The 15,878-nt window shown below is 42.8% G+C and overlaps 1 protein-coding gene across 6 annotated transcripts in view; it reads right to left on the bottom strand.

Moving 5' to 3' along the window:
* Nucleotides 1-15,878, bottom strand: part of Cemip (cell migration inducing hyaluronidase 1) — a 168,308-nt gene that overhangs the window by 58,256 nt on the left and 94,174 nt on the right. For all 6 annotated transcript variants that reach the window (XM_078051093.1, XM_078051096.1, XM_078051095.1 and 3 more), the window contains 7 exons: nucleotides 15,406-15,642; nucleotides 11,417-11,596; nucleotides 8,482-8,552; nucleotides 7,733-7,828; nucleotides 6,761-6,882; nucleotides 2,233-2,365; nucleotides 1,249-1,440 (listed from right to left, as the gene is read on the bottom strand). In XM_078051093.1, coding sequence (XP_077907219.1) covers nucleotides 1,249-1,440; nucleotides 2,233-2,365; nucleotides 6,761-6,882; nucleotides 7,733-7,828; nucleotides 8,482-8,552; nucleotides 11,417-11,596; nucleotides 15,406-15,642 — 1,031 coding nt within the window. The remainder of the gene's footprint in view (nucleotides 1-1,248; nucleotides 1,441-2,232; nucleotides 2,366-6,760; nucleotides 6,883-7,732; nucleotides 7,829-8,481; nucleotides 8,553-11,416; nucleotides 11,597-15,405; nucleotides 15,643-15,878) is intronic.

Below are 15,878 nucleotides of genomic sequence, written 5' to 3'. Positions count from 1 at the left end.
TATAGGGATTCTGACTCAGGAAAAGAAAAAGGAAAACCTAAAAGTTGTAGAAAGAAGAGATTTGTAATTTCGTGGTAGTTTCAATTATTTTCTAACAGATATTCACCCCTTCCCTCTTCAACCTCAATGAGAGAAAGCTTTCTCCAGCTCATGTGTGATGAATTTGACCATGTGATTTGCTTTGACCAGGGGACTGTGCTGGGAGAATGCTTCAATTCTGAGCCTAGTCCTGTGTTTCTGATCACCTCTCTAAGGGGTCTCAGCCTTCCTCTCTCTCTGCTTCCTGGCTGCAGTAGGTAAGGCACTTCCTGAACCATGTGCTCCTGCCAAGATGTGCTCCCTCCCCACAGGCCTAAAACTAATGGGGCCAACCAACCATGGACTGCAAGCACCAAAACTTAGCAATAGCTAAGCTATGGAACCAACAGATGAATGGATAAAGAAAATGTGGCATATATACACAATGGAATATTACTTGGCCACAAAGAAGAATGATATTGTGGCATTTGCTGGTAACTGGATGGAACTGGTGACTATTGTACTTAGTGTAATAAGCTAATCCTGAAAAACCAAAGGCTGAATGTTCTCTCTGATATGTGGATGCTAACACAAAATAAAGGTGGAGGAGAGAAGAAGAATTTCAGTGGATTAAACAAAGGGGAATGAAGGAAAGGAAGAGGATGGGAATACGAAAGACATTAGAATGAATTGGACATAACTTTCCTACGTTCATATATGAATACTCGACCAGTGTAACTCTGCATCATGTACAACCACAAGAATGGGATCCTAATTAGAATAAGTTATATTCCATGTATGTATAATATATCAAAATATACTCTACTGCCATGTATGTCTACAAAGAAAAAATAATAAAAAAAACCCTATGAGCCAAATAGAATTACCCTTTTTATAAGTTGGTTTATTTCAGGTATTTTTTTTCTTTTTCTTTTGTGGTGCTAGGGATTGAACTCAGGGCTTTGTGCATGTGAGGAAGCACTCTACCAATTGAGCTATATCCTCAGTCCATATTTCAGGGTTTTTATGGTAACAGAAACCTGACTAAAATACCTGGACTACTTACAGATGCATGAATAAGAAATAAATGCTTATAATGAGATTCTAAGATTTTGTTGTTGTTGTGAAGCATTATTATGGTTATAACTGACCAATACAGATTTGTTGTGATATCCATTGACTTTAAGCCTGACAGTGGCTTAAGCCTAGAAAGAGTACATGAAAGCCTACCTGCCACTTTGACCTGGTTGGCGGTACAGGTTTTGCAGGGAAGCACCTGGAACTCTTCTGCCTGGTACATGGAGTAATCAGTACTGGCAACAACCAGGGTGTCTCCAGGTTTCCATGACCGCACATCGTCCTCCAAGTTCAGGATGGTGCTGTTCACATTGGTGTCGATGGTGACTGTGAGTTTGGGCCTCACTGTAACCCAAAACAGGAAAGATGAGCTACAACCCTTTGCTCTCAGCAAACTTTTGGCTGTCCATCTGTTACCTTCCTCTCCCTGTATAAGTAAATGCCAGGTTTGCCTATCCAAAACCCAAATCACCAGGCTGACTCCATCCCAGTTTTGGTACAGGTTTTTGAAGTCAATAAAACCTCGACCAGAAAAGAACCATTCATTAGCTCTGGGCAGGGGAATTTTCCACTAACTTCTTAGCTGGAGTTAAATGTGGTCACCTCACCACACCCACTTTGCTCAAGATGTAAAACAAATATAGCTCCTCTCAACTATTGTTTACAGTAGCCGTCTCTCTCCTACAGAAGTCATATCCTTAATGACTACCTTCTGCAGAAGACCAAGCACCTCCCAGGACAAACTGGCCATTGCCAATCACTTCTAACAAGCACCTTGGGAAATGGGCTTGAAATAATGGCACCCAAAGAGGCAAAGAGCTACACATCTCTTCAGGGGAGGGCTGCAGGGAATTTGCTTTGTCCATTTGCACCCTGTACGTTTGTGGACCAGGCCCGTGCAGAAAGGGTTATGGGTAGGGTGAGGCTCTGCTGTCTGCTGCCAACTCTGAGGACCCTCTCATTTCTCCTGGGTCATAAAAGCACTCTGCTTCAGGTGTATAACAAGAGCACTGTGTCACTGTGACACCCAGAGGCAGCTGATCTAGGCACTAAATTCATGCAGAACTGCTGGCTCAAGGAACAAGGCTGGGTTGCATTTCTGTCCCCAAAAAAGGAAATAAATAGGGAGCTACTTACCAGGCTTCCCACAGAGGAACCGCACACGGTAGCTCTGGCAGGCTCGGCCCTGATGGTAGCAAGCAAACCTATAATCCTGGCCTTTTTTGTAGACAACCTCAATGCTGAGGTTAACTCCATCCATTGTAGTGGCCTGGGAATGGCAGGGAAATTACAGAGCAAAATCATTTTTTTTTGTAAAGAAGGGTAATGATTAATGTTCTCAGCATATACTTGCAAGTCTAAAATTGTCCCTGCTATAAAACAATTTACAGTGGCCTGAGATTATTATCCTGACAATTATCCACATGAGTTTTAAGACATCATGATGTCTCTGAATGGATAAATGCCTAGGGTCCTACAGTACTAGAAACCCAAAGTAGTGACTTAGTTAATTGCTCATTATTGGTGAACATTTTATAGAGCAGCTACAATAAGCAGGCTCTCAGGACCTGGGTGAGCTTCTTCTTACAACACGTACAATCAGCAGCAGCACCATGCAAGGCGTGGATTTTTATTTCCTGAGTACTCACTGGGTTCAATCCACTGGTGCCCACACGGTATGCCCTATCACATGGGGAATTGAACCCAGGGGGACTATACCACTGAGCTATATCCCCAGTCCTTTTTATTTTTTATTTTGAGACAGGGTTTTTTTAAGTTGCCCAGGCTGGCCTCAAACTTCTGATACTCCCGCCTTAGTCTCCCAAATCACTGGGATTAAAGGTGTATGCCACTGCACACGGCATATGGGAGTGGAAAGTCTTAAAAATCCTTACATGCAGGCTCTATCCCCAATGCAGCAGACACAATCATCAGGCATATGGGCTTTTAAAAACTTCCCAGATCAATAGGCAATGAAGTTTGAGAAACACTCTAGCAGATAAGGAGCTAAGTATTCACGTATGACTCATTTTACCTCACAGCAAAACCATAAGGTTGTTGTTCATTTTACAGATAAGAAAAATGACAGAGAGACTGAGTAACCTGTCCAGGATTACAAAGCCAGCAAGTGACAGAGCCAATCAAATGGGGCTTTTAAGCTCCTCCTATTCCTGCCCTCACCTACATACCTCTTTCTCCCACTGCCTCAGGGTCTGGGAAGCAAGGAGCTGATTTTTGCCCATCTCCCTGCCCCCAGCATCCAGCCCAGGGCCCAGCAAGAGTGGACTTGCAGTGGGTGAGACTGACACACGAAGCTACAGGCCTGGTGGAGAATTTAAAGAGTGGGTTCAGAGTAGGGCACAATCCCTGTCAGCTGGGGCTCATCCCAAAGCTAGGGTGTGTCTGCATTAAGACTGTGACTGTCATTCAGAGACATGCAATTTAAGGCAAGGGCTGCAGCTGTCAGAGTCTCTGGCCCAGAAACCAAAAGGACCAGGGATGGGGAAATAGGGAGCGAAATTAAAGTCAACCTCAAAAACTAAAAAACTTTTCAGGAAACATTTTGAACCTAAGAGATCTGTTGTCCTTGGCTTGGAATGTAGAGTTACATAGATGTGCACAATTAAAATTCACAGCTAAAATTCAGCCCTTGCCTATAAGTCACACTCTCATTGTAATCATTCCCAACATCCCCATCATCTGGGTGGTCTCTGTGGCAGCCAGAGAGACAGGGGTATAAACTGGTTCTTCTAGAGAAAATGGCTAAACTCAGCAGATTCAGAGCTCAAGGTCATCTGTCAAGCGCAACTCCTCTGACCTGATCAGTTTTCTGAGCCTCCTTCAGATGACCCCATAATATTAAGGACTGGGCTTGAGAACATCATGCAACACAGCTGGTCATTTTTTTCAAGGCACAAAGTCCAACAATAATTTCAAGAGAACATTTACTTAGTTCTGCTAGGGTTTTGTTTTTGTTTTTCCTTTTTTTAACCTAAGAAATGACCTTAGTATCAGATAAGAATAAGAAGGAATCTATCACCATTCAGTGAAGAGAATCTTTGCTCTGGATTAAATTTGTTTTGGGGGTGGGGCTACTGGCAATTGAACCCAGGGGTGCTCAACCGCTGAATTGTATCCTCATTTCCTTTTACTTTTTATTTTGAGACAGGGTCTTGCAAAATTGCCCAACTTTCAAAGGGCCTTGAACTTGTGATTCTCCTGCCTTAGCCTCCTGAGTCAATGGGATTATAAGTGTGTGCCACCATGGCTGGGTTTAATAGATATAATTTCATTGTTATTTATGCTCTTGAGTAATAATTATTATAATTAACAATTAAAATAATTTTAAATGTATGCACAGGACACTTTCAATGATTCAGGTACTTCATTTATTATTGCATTAAATTCACAAAGCAATCCCATGAGGGAATGATTATCCTCACTACTGCATGTGAGGAAACTGAGGCACTAAATTAAATAACAACACTGATATGTATGGCTAGGACTGTGAGCAAGTCACCTGGCACAAAGTTTAAGGTGACACTCACTCTTAGGGTCATGCAATTGCAGAGTAAGCACTCAAGAAGTTCACCTTTGGAGATATGTGACTCTTAGGTTTTTAATTGAACAACTCAACTGGCCTTGGTTTTGCCAAGGAAAAAACAAGATCCTATTCTGAAATTGGGAGTTTTGGAATAATGAGTGCTACAACACTTAACAAAATGTTTTAAAGAATGCCCATTGTAGGAAGGGTGACCAAGCCTCTTGGCGAGGGAGACAACTGTCATTGGGTTTTTTGTTCTTCTCTGGACCTCAAGTTGTTGATAACATAAACTTGGATTCATTGTCAAGTGTATCCCCTTTTGTTGAAGGAGGCTGGGCTCTGTGCTATGGATGCACAAGGTGTTGATATACTGTAAGGTGGGACCCTGTGGAAGGGATTGCCCAGTGAGCGTTTAGCCTAGATTTAACTGTGCTTTGGGACACTGAGGGAAGGGCCTATATCATGCTGTGAACACAGTAGATGGCAAAATGGGAAATGTTTTGGGAAAGCTATTTTCCTGGCACAGAGAAATAGTTTTTCAATCAACAAGGTCTGTAGCCAGACGGCTGGCAGAGCCAACATCAGGAGGGATTGTAGACCGAGAAGCATTCTTTGAGGATTTCCAGAACTATTTGGAGAGGGGAGGCTGGTAAAGGAATAGACTTCCTGTGGTCAAGTGAACCCAAGAGATAAGATTATGGCTATTTCAGAATTAAAGCTGGAATGTTCAAGGATGCAAGAGAAAATTACAATTAAATCTGGGAGGTATGTGCTTTAGGGGAATTGGGAGCTTTTTGATTCTGTTGGACTCAAGAAAAGTCTGTAACTTTCAACCTAATCTGAGTAAATCCTTCTCAATAACATTGGAGCCACGGGAAGGGAGGCACCTCAGCCAAATAATTAGAAAGGTTTCCCTGGCCTTTGCTAAGTCAGAACAGAGTGTCTCCCCTGGATAAGTGGTCCCTCCTCCAGTGCAAGGCAGAGAGCCAAACTTATGCCCAGACGCACATGGGGAGTAGGGAAGCACGGTGAGAATACCTGGTTGAATGATCTGGGAGAAAGTGTTGTACAAATACTGGTCACTTTCAGCTGTCCCAGGTATCTAGAGGGAACTGGTGCCAAATCTTAGTGGATACAAAAACTTGCCCATACTTAGCTACTTTATATAAATGATATAGTGTTTGAACTTAACCTATGTATATCTTCCCATAGACTTTAAATCATCTCAAGATTACTTTTAATGCCTAATGCCAGGTAAATGCTATGTAAATAGTTGTTATACTCCATCATTTAATAAATAATGACAAGAAAACCCTTTACATGTTTAATACAGACACAATTTTTTTTCCTAATTTTTTTGTATCTGTAGTGGGTTGAATTAACATATGTGGAACCCATAGATTTAAAAGGCCTACTGTATTTTTATTGACTTGAAAGAGGATAAAATGGGTGATAGCCTTTCTCAGATGACTTCTAATTAATTTATATTGAACATTTAAGTGGCCTCTAATGAACCCCATTTACTCTGCCTGTGTTTCCTGCCTCTCCTGATGTCCATAGAGCCCAATGTCCCACTTGTCTAGCTAGTGAACTGAAAGCCCTGTGAATTGACTTAACAATATATTGATGGAGCTAACAAGAAAGGTCAAGATCTTCTTTAGATAGAATAAACTCCAAGGGAAGATCCTAAGCGAACCCTGCTCATTCTTTGGATGTTGGCTTTCATTTAACTCAATAGAAAATATGGCTGTGGCTGTGGGTATATTTATTCTCTGGGCTGGGCTCAGCTTGCACCCCAAATCCTAGCAGCATTCCATGCAGTCAAGGGCCCAAAGGAAACCAGTAAAGAAGTGGACTGGGTACCGAAGCCCATGCCTTGAAAGGCATTTCACACAGTTAAAAAAGAGTTAAGGAGGGGAAGAGACTCAGAAGCAGGACTTGGGAGTTTGGTAGTACTAGCTTTTGGACAGGTAATGAGCCTTGTTTTCATTATTTAAGGTAGAAATAATACTCTCTGGCTCACCTACCTCATAGGACCATGACAGTCACATTGCCCCAAGTTTATGATCTATAGAGACTTCTTAAAAGTAAAGCCTTCCTTGATTATTAGGAGTTTTGTACCTGTATATCAATGGGACGGTTGCAGATTTTTCCAGGGTAAGCAACACGGAGGTCTGAAATTTTCTCTCCACCTTTAGTCTGAGATACTTTATCATGGTCAAACCACTCAGTCCACTCCACATCTAGGCAGAAAGTGAAGACAGGATCAGTCAGAAAATTGTTCATGAGGCCAGTTACATTCAGTGTGGTCCTAAGCACTCCTGGCACAATAGGAATTGAGGGCCATCTGTCCATGGTTGAGCTAGACTGGGGGAAGGGGGCTCCTAAACCATCTGCCAACTCTCCTGACTCTCTCATCTTTTAATTAAAAACACCGCTTACTGACTTTCTTTTTTATAAAGGTAATACATATTTCTTGTTACTGCAAAAGCAAACAAACATAAAGGGAGAAATAAAAATCCATCTGTAAACCCATCATCCAAGCATCCACCAGGATTGCTACTTTCTGTAGGCCCTGTGTATGGGCCACTTAGGGTTTTTGTTTGTTTGTTTTTGTTTGGTATAAGGGGTTGAACCCAAGGGTGCTTAACCATATCCCCACCCCTTTTTATTTTTTTTTATTTTGAGACAGGGTCTAACTAAGCCTCACCAAGTTGCTGAGGCTGGCTTTGAACCTATAATCCTCCTGACAGCCTCTTGAGCTACTGCTGGTATTATAAGTATGAACCACCATACCCAGCTGTATGAACTATTTGAAAGCCAAGTTCATTTTTAGGTTCATAATTCCTAGTCAACACCATCCCCTGACATATGAAAAATATTCCACGAAACAAACTAAACAAAATGGACCCCTGTTGAGATGGAATACAAATCTTAACCAGTGGGAAAACATTCTTTTGGGTGACTGACCATTAAGTTACTCTACCATGTGTTCCTATGGACTTCCTAAGAGAAAATACCTTGTTCTACACACAACGACTCCTGGCCATTGATCTAGTGTTAAGCTTTACCAGGCTGTCTCAAACTCCTCACCTTGAACCCACTCACTGGATGAAGAAACATTGAAATATTCCCCATGTTCCGTCTTGAACAGTTTGAAAACCCGGGCAGCAGCAGAGCCACGGTGTCCTGTCAGAGAGATCAGATGCTTTAGCAACCAAACAGATGCCTGGATTCAGAAGGCTGGAGCTCTATGGCAGAGAAAACCTCTATTCCAAAAATCTTAAACAATTTAAGAAAAAAAATTTTTTTTTCCTTAATCAGGCCATTTCTTTCACTTGGAAAGCAGGTCATTATTCATTCTTTTGTTTCAGTTTTGAAAATTCAGTTGTAGCATTTCCACAAATTCAGATTTTGAAGCCCCATGATTTTTCCTGATCTGAGCTCCCTGCACTGCCCCAGGGGTTAGAACCATAGCATCTCCCACAACCTTCACCAGGCAGAGAGACAGGCATTTGTGATGGAGACCACCCACAGGTCTTTTTAGCTCAAAATATTACCCCTGCTGGTTCCATCCCAGTTCTTTTGTTTTCTGTGCCATGTCTATGTTCTGTCATAAGCCAATGATGACATCTTAGAAAATAAAAACATTATGGTTGAACTTCAATCAACACAGGCCTTTATCACTTCCATGTAATACAGTCAAGTGGCTGGACACTCAACAAGGTGTTGGCAGATAGTCAGCCATGCTCTGAGGGAAGTGAGTCCTTCAGAAAGAACCAAAGCCTCTTGGTCAGAGAGACACTAGAGGGTACTTAGTCCTCTCGCCAACCATTTATTACCATGATATTCAATATGGTCTTCAACTGAAGAAGAGGGATTTCCTTTCACGGTGAGAAAACTCCAAGGGTGTCTGAAACAAAAACACACAAAAAATAAACTTCTCCAGAATTGGGAGCAAAACAGACACAGCCTCAAGTGGCAGAGCCTCCCTCCCTGTTGCTGAGGGCTTCCCTCCTTCAGGGAAACAGGAGTTTTTCTTTATAAGCAATTGCCTGAACTTCCTCGATGCCTGGCTAGGCCAGTGTCTGCTTGTTGTGAGTCTCTTCAACTCCCTGCTGGCAATAGATGGGTATGAATCACAAATCAACAAACAGGCCAACAGACCAACCGTCCCACCCGCCAAGCTCAATTACATCCTGAAGCAAGTGCTGTGGTTCGCTTAGGAAGCGTGATCCAAGAGAGGAAGGCTATTTCTCTCATGTTCATCTCCCCTAAGAATTGAGCTCGAGGAAAATGCCACAGGCTAATGTGACTGACCACCCTGGCCACACATTTTGGGACTTGGAGAGGGACCAAATGTCTCTTATTCGTAATGGGAAGGGAAAGGAGAAAAAGAAGGTTTATGATTTGGGAAAATTGTATGCTATCTCTCCTCCACAAAAACAAGCACTGTAGAAGCAGGGAGGTTTTCTTACCCATTTTTGTGTTCACCGGCATGCCTAGTGTAGTGATGGGGTTTGGAAGACTTTTTAGGACAAGTTGCCCCCAAAATATGGCAACTTGTCCTAAACATGTTGGCATGTTCGACATTAAGGTGAAGAAATTGAGAAATGGCAGGAATGACTCCCTGACTTTTCCTGCCCTTCCCCCCTATAGCAAGTGACCAGCCCCTGTGTGAGAGGTGCCCTTCCTATGCCTGAAGAAAGGAGCATCCTCATCTATAAAGCAAAGGAACGCCAAGAAGAATCCTAATAGAAAGACTTGCTCAGCTTCCCCTGGGTTTTCTACTCTGAGCTGATAACCTTTGTCTTATCTCAGTTTCCTGGACTCTTCATCAAACCTAGTATAAAAACACTCCAGTTGAACTGTTTCTTCTGGTCTTCATTTCCTTTAGAAGGAAATGTAAAATTTATTATATGAAAGACATTTGTATGCTGTTCTCTTGTTAACCAGTTTTTTTCAGGGACTCCACCAAGATTTTAGGAAGGTAAGAGGAAAGAAATTTCTCCTCCTACAGTAGCCTCTCCCTTACTATGACATAGCAATAGATTTAGGTGTTGAATAGCTTTTGTTATTTGTGTTTGGATTGCTTATCTTGGAAAGTAAGTCATTATTCAGTGTTATTTAATTGAGGTTGAGGGTTCAACTACATCCACCCTTTTGCTTCGATCTTTCAATGGCTCCCACTGCATTTGGGACAAAAACTAAGCTCCTTATCACAGAGCCAAAGATCCTTCTGTGCCTTCCCCTACCTTTTTTCCTCAGCCCTCACTAGCTCACATACAGTGCAGCAGCCTGGACCCCTCCACTTCTTTGGAAGAGCCTCTCTAGCTGCTAGTTTGCCTGTGGGGCACCTGTTTGGCCTCCTCTTACCTGTAAATCTGCACTGAACTAACTTCTCCATCCTCTTGTTCTCTCAAGCCCTATCACCATTTCCCATTCACCTCTGCCTCTCTTCAGAGCTTAGCACACCTGGTCTAACCTACTGCCTCCCACCAGTTTCTGTTCAATAACCATTTCCTAAATTAGCGAACAAAGGAAGGGTCCAAGTCTCAGTGCTTCTACTGATTTTAAATGCTTTGGTCTTATCACTAAAAGTATGTGTTCATACAAACGAGGGGTATATATGTAATTCCTGCTTTCCTGTCTCCTTTGCCCATGTGACTGGACATAATAAAATATGGCAGGGCTCATCCTTCCCGTGGTTCCTGTTTCTAAGGTCAGAATAGTAGCTTACATTTATCAAGTGCTTATTCTATACCAGGCAAATATTTTGTTAATATTATCACATATACTTCTCCCAGCAAGTCTTCTGAGAATTCCTGAGGTATCCCATTTTACAGAGGAACCATGCAAAGAGAAGATGAATGAGTCACTTGCCTATAGTCACACCTCATAGAAGGTGCAACCCAGACTTCAATCCAGGCCACCCAATGCCAGACCTTGGGCCCTGAGCCATTAGAATCTTATGCTGAGTAACCAGTCATTTTTGGTTCTGTTTCCTAATATAAGTTAATAAATTGTCCTCTTGGTTTATAAAACAATGGAATGGAAACGCGTGTAGTGTTTGCTAATAAAGGAATCTCACAGCGCCAAGAATCACTGTCATCTTTGGCTACATGAGTTTCCTGCTTGAGTTTCCCTTCAGAAGGAGCAGCCCCAGGGCTGTTAGACAATGCACCCTGGAACCTGGAGCACCCCTCCCTTGTCCAGAGAATCTCTGTCCAGCTAGAAAAATTGCTGAGCTCTGAGAAGAAAAGATTCTGGCCCACCCCTGATTTCACTCTAGTTCTAAGGAGTTAGAGGGTGGAGTACTGCGGTCTCCAAATAACCCTGGGACAGATAACCCCTTTTCCTGGGGTGTTTGGCTGGGCAGAGATACTTTGCATAATCTCTAAAAACTGTCTGCCAATCCCCAAGGTAAAATATGAATCTTTTGCTAAAGAAAGGGAAAATGAAAGTCAACTGTACCACCAAGGCATGGCTCTTATGCTCAGTAGACATTCTAATATTTTGTAACTGAATGAATGAGTTCATGAAAATCAAAGACTTTTGTATTTTTACAGTGGACTATGCTTGTAAGAAAAACCAGGTTCCCCTTAAGAACAATCCCTGAATATGTCCAGTGCAGATGGACAACGTCCCTGAATAATCCAAGGTCATTATTTGGGTGGTGTATCCCTGAGAGCACAAGAAAGGAAAGGTTAATTCTTGGTGGGATGGGGGTGCTTCAGTGTTCTGGTGTTTGGAGGAGGTGGAAGTGATGGGAAGTACCTGAATCCCAGGTGTAGGAAATGTTTGCTGCCCAGTTTGGTCATTGCCTTCCGGGCCATGTCATCCAGGTTTCGAGACCCTTCATCATTCACTGCAACAGAAAGGATCCTGCCATCGGGCACTGCATTCAAATACTGGACCAGACGTTCACTCTCTTTCTTGGATCTGTAGGTATCAAATCTATAAAAGGCAGAGAGAAAGAATTTGAATAGTCGTCACAGCAATCAAAAGAAGAGAGACCTATACAGCATTTCATATGCCATCCAAAGATCCCACAGGTTGGGATTTGTAAACAATGAAGCCTTTTTCTTTAAAGAGCAAATAAAGTTGGGCATAGTGGTGCATTCCTATAACCCCAGTAACTCTGGAGGCTGAGGCAGGAGGATCACAAGTTCAAAGCCAGCCTCAGCAATTTAGTGAGGCCCTAAGCCACTTAGCAAGACCCTGTTCCATAGCATGTCCAAAAGACCCCAAAAAAAAGAAACCCTGTTCCAGAGTACAAAAAATTTTAAAAAGGGCTGGGGATATATATCAGTGATAGAGCATCCCTGGGTCCAATCTTCAGTACTGCAAAAATAAAGTTCAGGTAAATTTAGTTCTTTTGCATACCATAACGTGATATCCAAGAATCATATGATTCTAATCACATGATCATTCATTGGATAAAATATCAAAGAAATGTCTATAGTAGTGTGGACCTCGAGCCCTGGGACCTTCAGAAGGTCATACACTTAGGGTCCAGATCTTTAATGTTCCCCTTTCATGACAGAGGTAGCAGTTCATGCCTCTTGCAGAGCCTAGTGTTAGGAGATAGCTCAGACTCCACAAGCATCAGGGATTTCTCTCTCTGATCCAGACTGAAACAACTCCTCCAAAATTCTTGCAAATGACCTAGAGACTACCCCAAATCCTGCACCTACAGAAGCTTAACACATGCTAGAATCATAAAGGGGTTATCTTTGGTTTTGACAATAGAGAATAACAGTGATATAACCTTTAGCTGTTTCAGATATTGTTTCATTCTCCTTTTTCCTGTATCCTTTCTAAAAAAAATATTTTACTTCATTGTGGTAAAACCCTTGCTATGAAATTCTCCTTTTAACAAGGTTTTAAGTGTACAATACAATATCATTGACTATAGGTACAGTATTATACAACTGATCATCACTAACTACATTGTTTTGTTTTGTTGAGATGGTATGATGACCTTGCTATGTTGCCCTGGTTGGTCTTGAACTCATGGACTCAAGCAATCCTCACTTCAGCCACCTGAGTATCTGGAACAATAGGCTCATACCACCAACCCCTGCTAAGAGTCAGTCATCTCAAAGTTAATGAAGACAATCTGTTGCCATACACATGAAGTATCCATGAAATACAGATTTTTTTTTAAAAAAAATGTACACCACTGGTGAAAAGAATTTACAAAGGAAATACAATTTAGTAACAATCTCAACTTACATAAGTATGAAGATTTTGTGCAATTACAATGGAAGGAATTTGTCTTGGAACTTAAAAATGAAATAGCTCTAAAATAAATCTAGAAAAACAAGCCAGTGTGAATAGCCAAGGAGACTTCGAAAAAGTAAAGCAATGGTGGTGCAAAGGGTAGCAAAAGAGGTGGTCCTGAGTCACCAAACTTACCTTCATTTTGCATAACCTGGCTCAACTCTGCCTCGTCCTCTAGTCCCCACTGCCCTTCCCTCAGGGTCATCTGCTGCAGGGAGAGCCCTTTGCAGAGACCAGGACCACACGCCCTCTCCTGTCTTCACTCACTTAGTTCTGTCTGTTTTATAACTAATCAAATTCTTACTACCTTTCAGGAACCACCGTAGGTTCCTGCTCCTTGAAGTAGCCTTTTCTGGTGACTTTGGCCTCCATTTGTGTGTGTGTGTGTGTGTGTGTGTGTGTGTGTGTGTGTGTGTGTGTGTATTCATACATTCAGCTATCAGATCCGTGAGGTCTCCAACATACTTTAAGCACAGGAGATTTGGGGCAGGCAGGCATTCTTCTCTTTGTAACCTCCATAGAAGCTCTCCAGATAAGTTCTCATTATATAGTTCAATAATGAATTTAATTGAAAGTTAGATTGCTACCTGTAATGATACTCCACTTAAAGAAATTGTCTTCTCCTGATAAAGGCAGAAGCCCTCAGAAGTACTTTGTGTCAATTGTGAGTATCCCAGGTTCACCTGCAGGCTGCTCAGCCAGGGCAAAGGCAGATGACTGTCCCCAGGGAGCCATGGAGATAACTCAGTGAGTGGTTAAGAGTTTGAATCCCAGCTCCAATCTTCGCCAACCTGTGACTCTGAGCAAACTGAACCTCACCAGAGTCTCATCATCTCATCTGCATAATGTGGGTAATAACAGAACCCATCTCAGAATTTTTTTGGGGGGGAGGGAGTGGCTATGCCACATCGCCAGTCTTTTTTATTTTTTTATTTTGAGTCACAGCCTTGCTAAGTTGCTGAGGTTGGCTTTGAACCTGCAATCTTCCTGCCGCAGCCTCCTGAGTTGCTGGGAATACAGATGTGCACCACCATGCACAGCTCATCACAGAATTTCTATAAAGATTAAAGTATATAGAGCAGTGAAGTGCTGAACACAGCATTTTTCACAGAGCAAGTCCAATGATTACATGGTCACTAATATTCACCAGGGGATGAGTTCCAGTTATCCCATGTGTACCAGTGAGCATTATGGTTCCTGCCAGACCTGCTGCTGTTCCACAGCTGGTCCCTGTTGCTTTCACTGCCACTCACAGTCCTGTTCCTGATGAGCCCTAAGTCTCCCCTAGCAGCACCAAGGATAACTCTGCTTGTCCACCTCAGCTGTGTCCTTCCCTCTGAGTGCCAGGCGAAGCCTCTGCAGGGCCATCATGAGAGTCCCAGGGAGCTGAGGGCAGGCTAGGTTACCCTAGAGCTGGGAAAGAGAGTGAGGGGAGCGGGCCAGAGACTGCCATTCTGCCTTCCAAATCCCTCTCCAGTTCATCTACCCCATCTCTGTTGCTTCTACCAGAGTCCTTCATGTCTGGCCTAGACCACTATAGAAGCTTCCTAAGCATCTCTGTGTTATTTTTGTCCTCCACCATCAATCCATTTTCTGCATAGTCACCAGAACATTCTTTTAAACATGATCCTTTCCTTCTTAAAGGCTTCAGTGGTTTTGTATCCCACTGAGAATAAAACCCACCCTGTCACTATGGCCTTCAAGGTCCTATACCTGCCCCTTCCCATCCAAACCTCTGGTACTGCTTGAAATTCTTCCTTCTCTCACTGCACATCACCCTCTGGTTGGCTTTCTGGCTTCTGAAATCATCATGCCTTTTGCACCTCTGGTCCTTTATACTTGGTGCTCTCTGTCTTCACCACTTTCCCCATGTATCCTCCCCCTGCAGCTCCCAACTCAACTTCTGTTTCCTTACCCTGGCTCTCTCTGTCCACCCTACCCAAGTATCTTTCTCCAGGAACTCTCTACTATTTCCCTATGACTTTTTTCTCCCATTGTCAGTTAACACAATCTGAAACTAGAGTTTCAGGCACTAGTGTGTATGTGTGTGTGTGTGTGTGTGTGTGTGTGTGTTCCTATTGAACTTGTTCCTATTAAACTCAGCTACATTAAGCAAATGCCTGGGAAGGACATACTCTTTTTTTTTTTTTTTGTACCAGAAATTGAACCCAGGGGCACTTAACCACTGAGCCACATCCCCAGCCCTTTTATTTTTTTATTTAGAGACAGGGTCTCGATAAGTTGCTAAGGCTGGCTTTGAACTTGTGGTTCTCCTACCTCAGCCTCCCGAGCCACTGGGATTATTAGGTGTGTGCCACCGTGCCTGGCTGACATAACTCTTGAGAGCAGAGTTCTTTGACTCTGTTCTTTGACTGCTATACATCCACTGCCAGAGCAGCAAATGGCCAGGGCACATGCTCAACACACGTGTGCTGAATACATGTGTTAAGTGTTTAGTGTTAAGTGAAGGCCAATCTTACCTGTCAGAATGGACAACAGTGCCTGATTTGGGGTCGATGACATGAACAATAACTCCACGGTGGCCCCAGCTCCTTTCAAAAAAATAGCCTCCCTCGTCCATGCCACCTGGGTGAAGCGTCTTGTTCAGAAATGTCCAGGAGAGTTTTTTCTGTCCATGCAACTCAAGGGTGCCTCCTTTACCGACTCCAAGGTACTTCAGGCCATAGTAAGGGTCTGGCTGAACACCTTCATCAGCCCTACAGGAGAAAAGCTTTCCAGAGTTGCAGACTCATATCTTTACTAGATGCTGAACCCACAGAGGACCACCACTGCTTCCAGGATCACAACATGGCACCAAAGAGCAAGCCATGCTTTTAATGATCTCATGGGGTTAGTAATACAGCTATAGCAACCTGATCTTCTCATCCTTTAATTTCTTTTGAACTGGGGAATGAACCTGGGGGTGCTCTACCACTAAGCTACATCCCCAGTT

The sequence above is a fragment of the Ictidomys tridecemlineatus genome, chromosome 5 (genome assembly GCF_052094955.1).
Source record: "Ictidomys tridecemlineatus isolate mIctTri1 chromosome 5, mIctTri1.hap1, whole genome shotgun sequence".
In the NCBI taxonomy this organism is placed as follows: domain Eukaryota; kingdom Metazoa; phylum Chordata; class Mammalia; order Rodentia; family Sciuridae; genus Ictidomys; species Ictidomys tridecemlineatus.
This window is presented reverse-complemented; position numbering and strand designations above follow the sequence as displayed.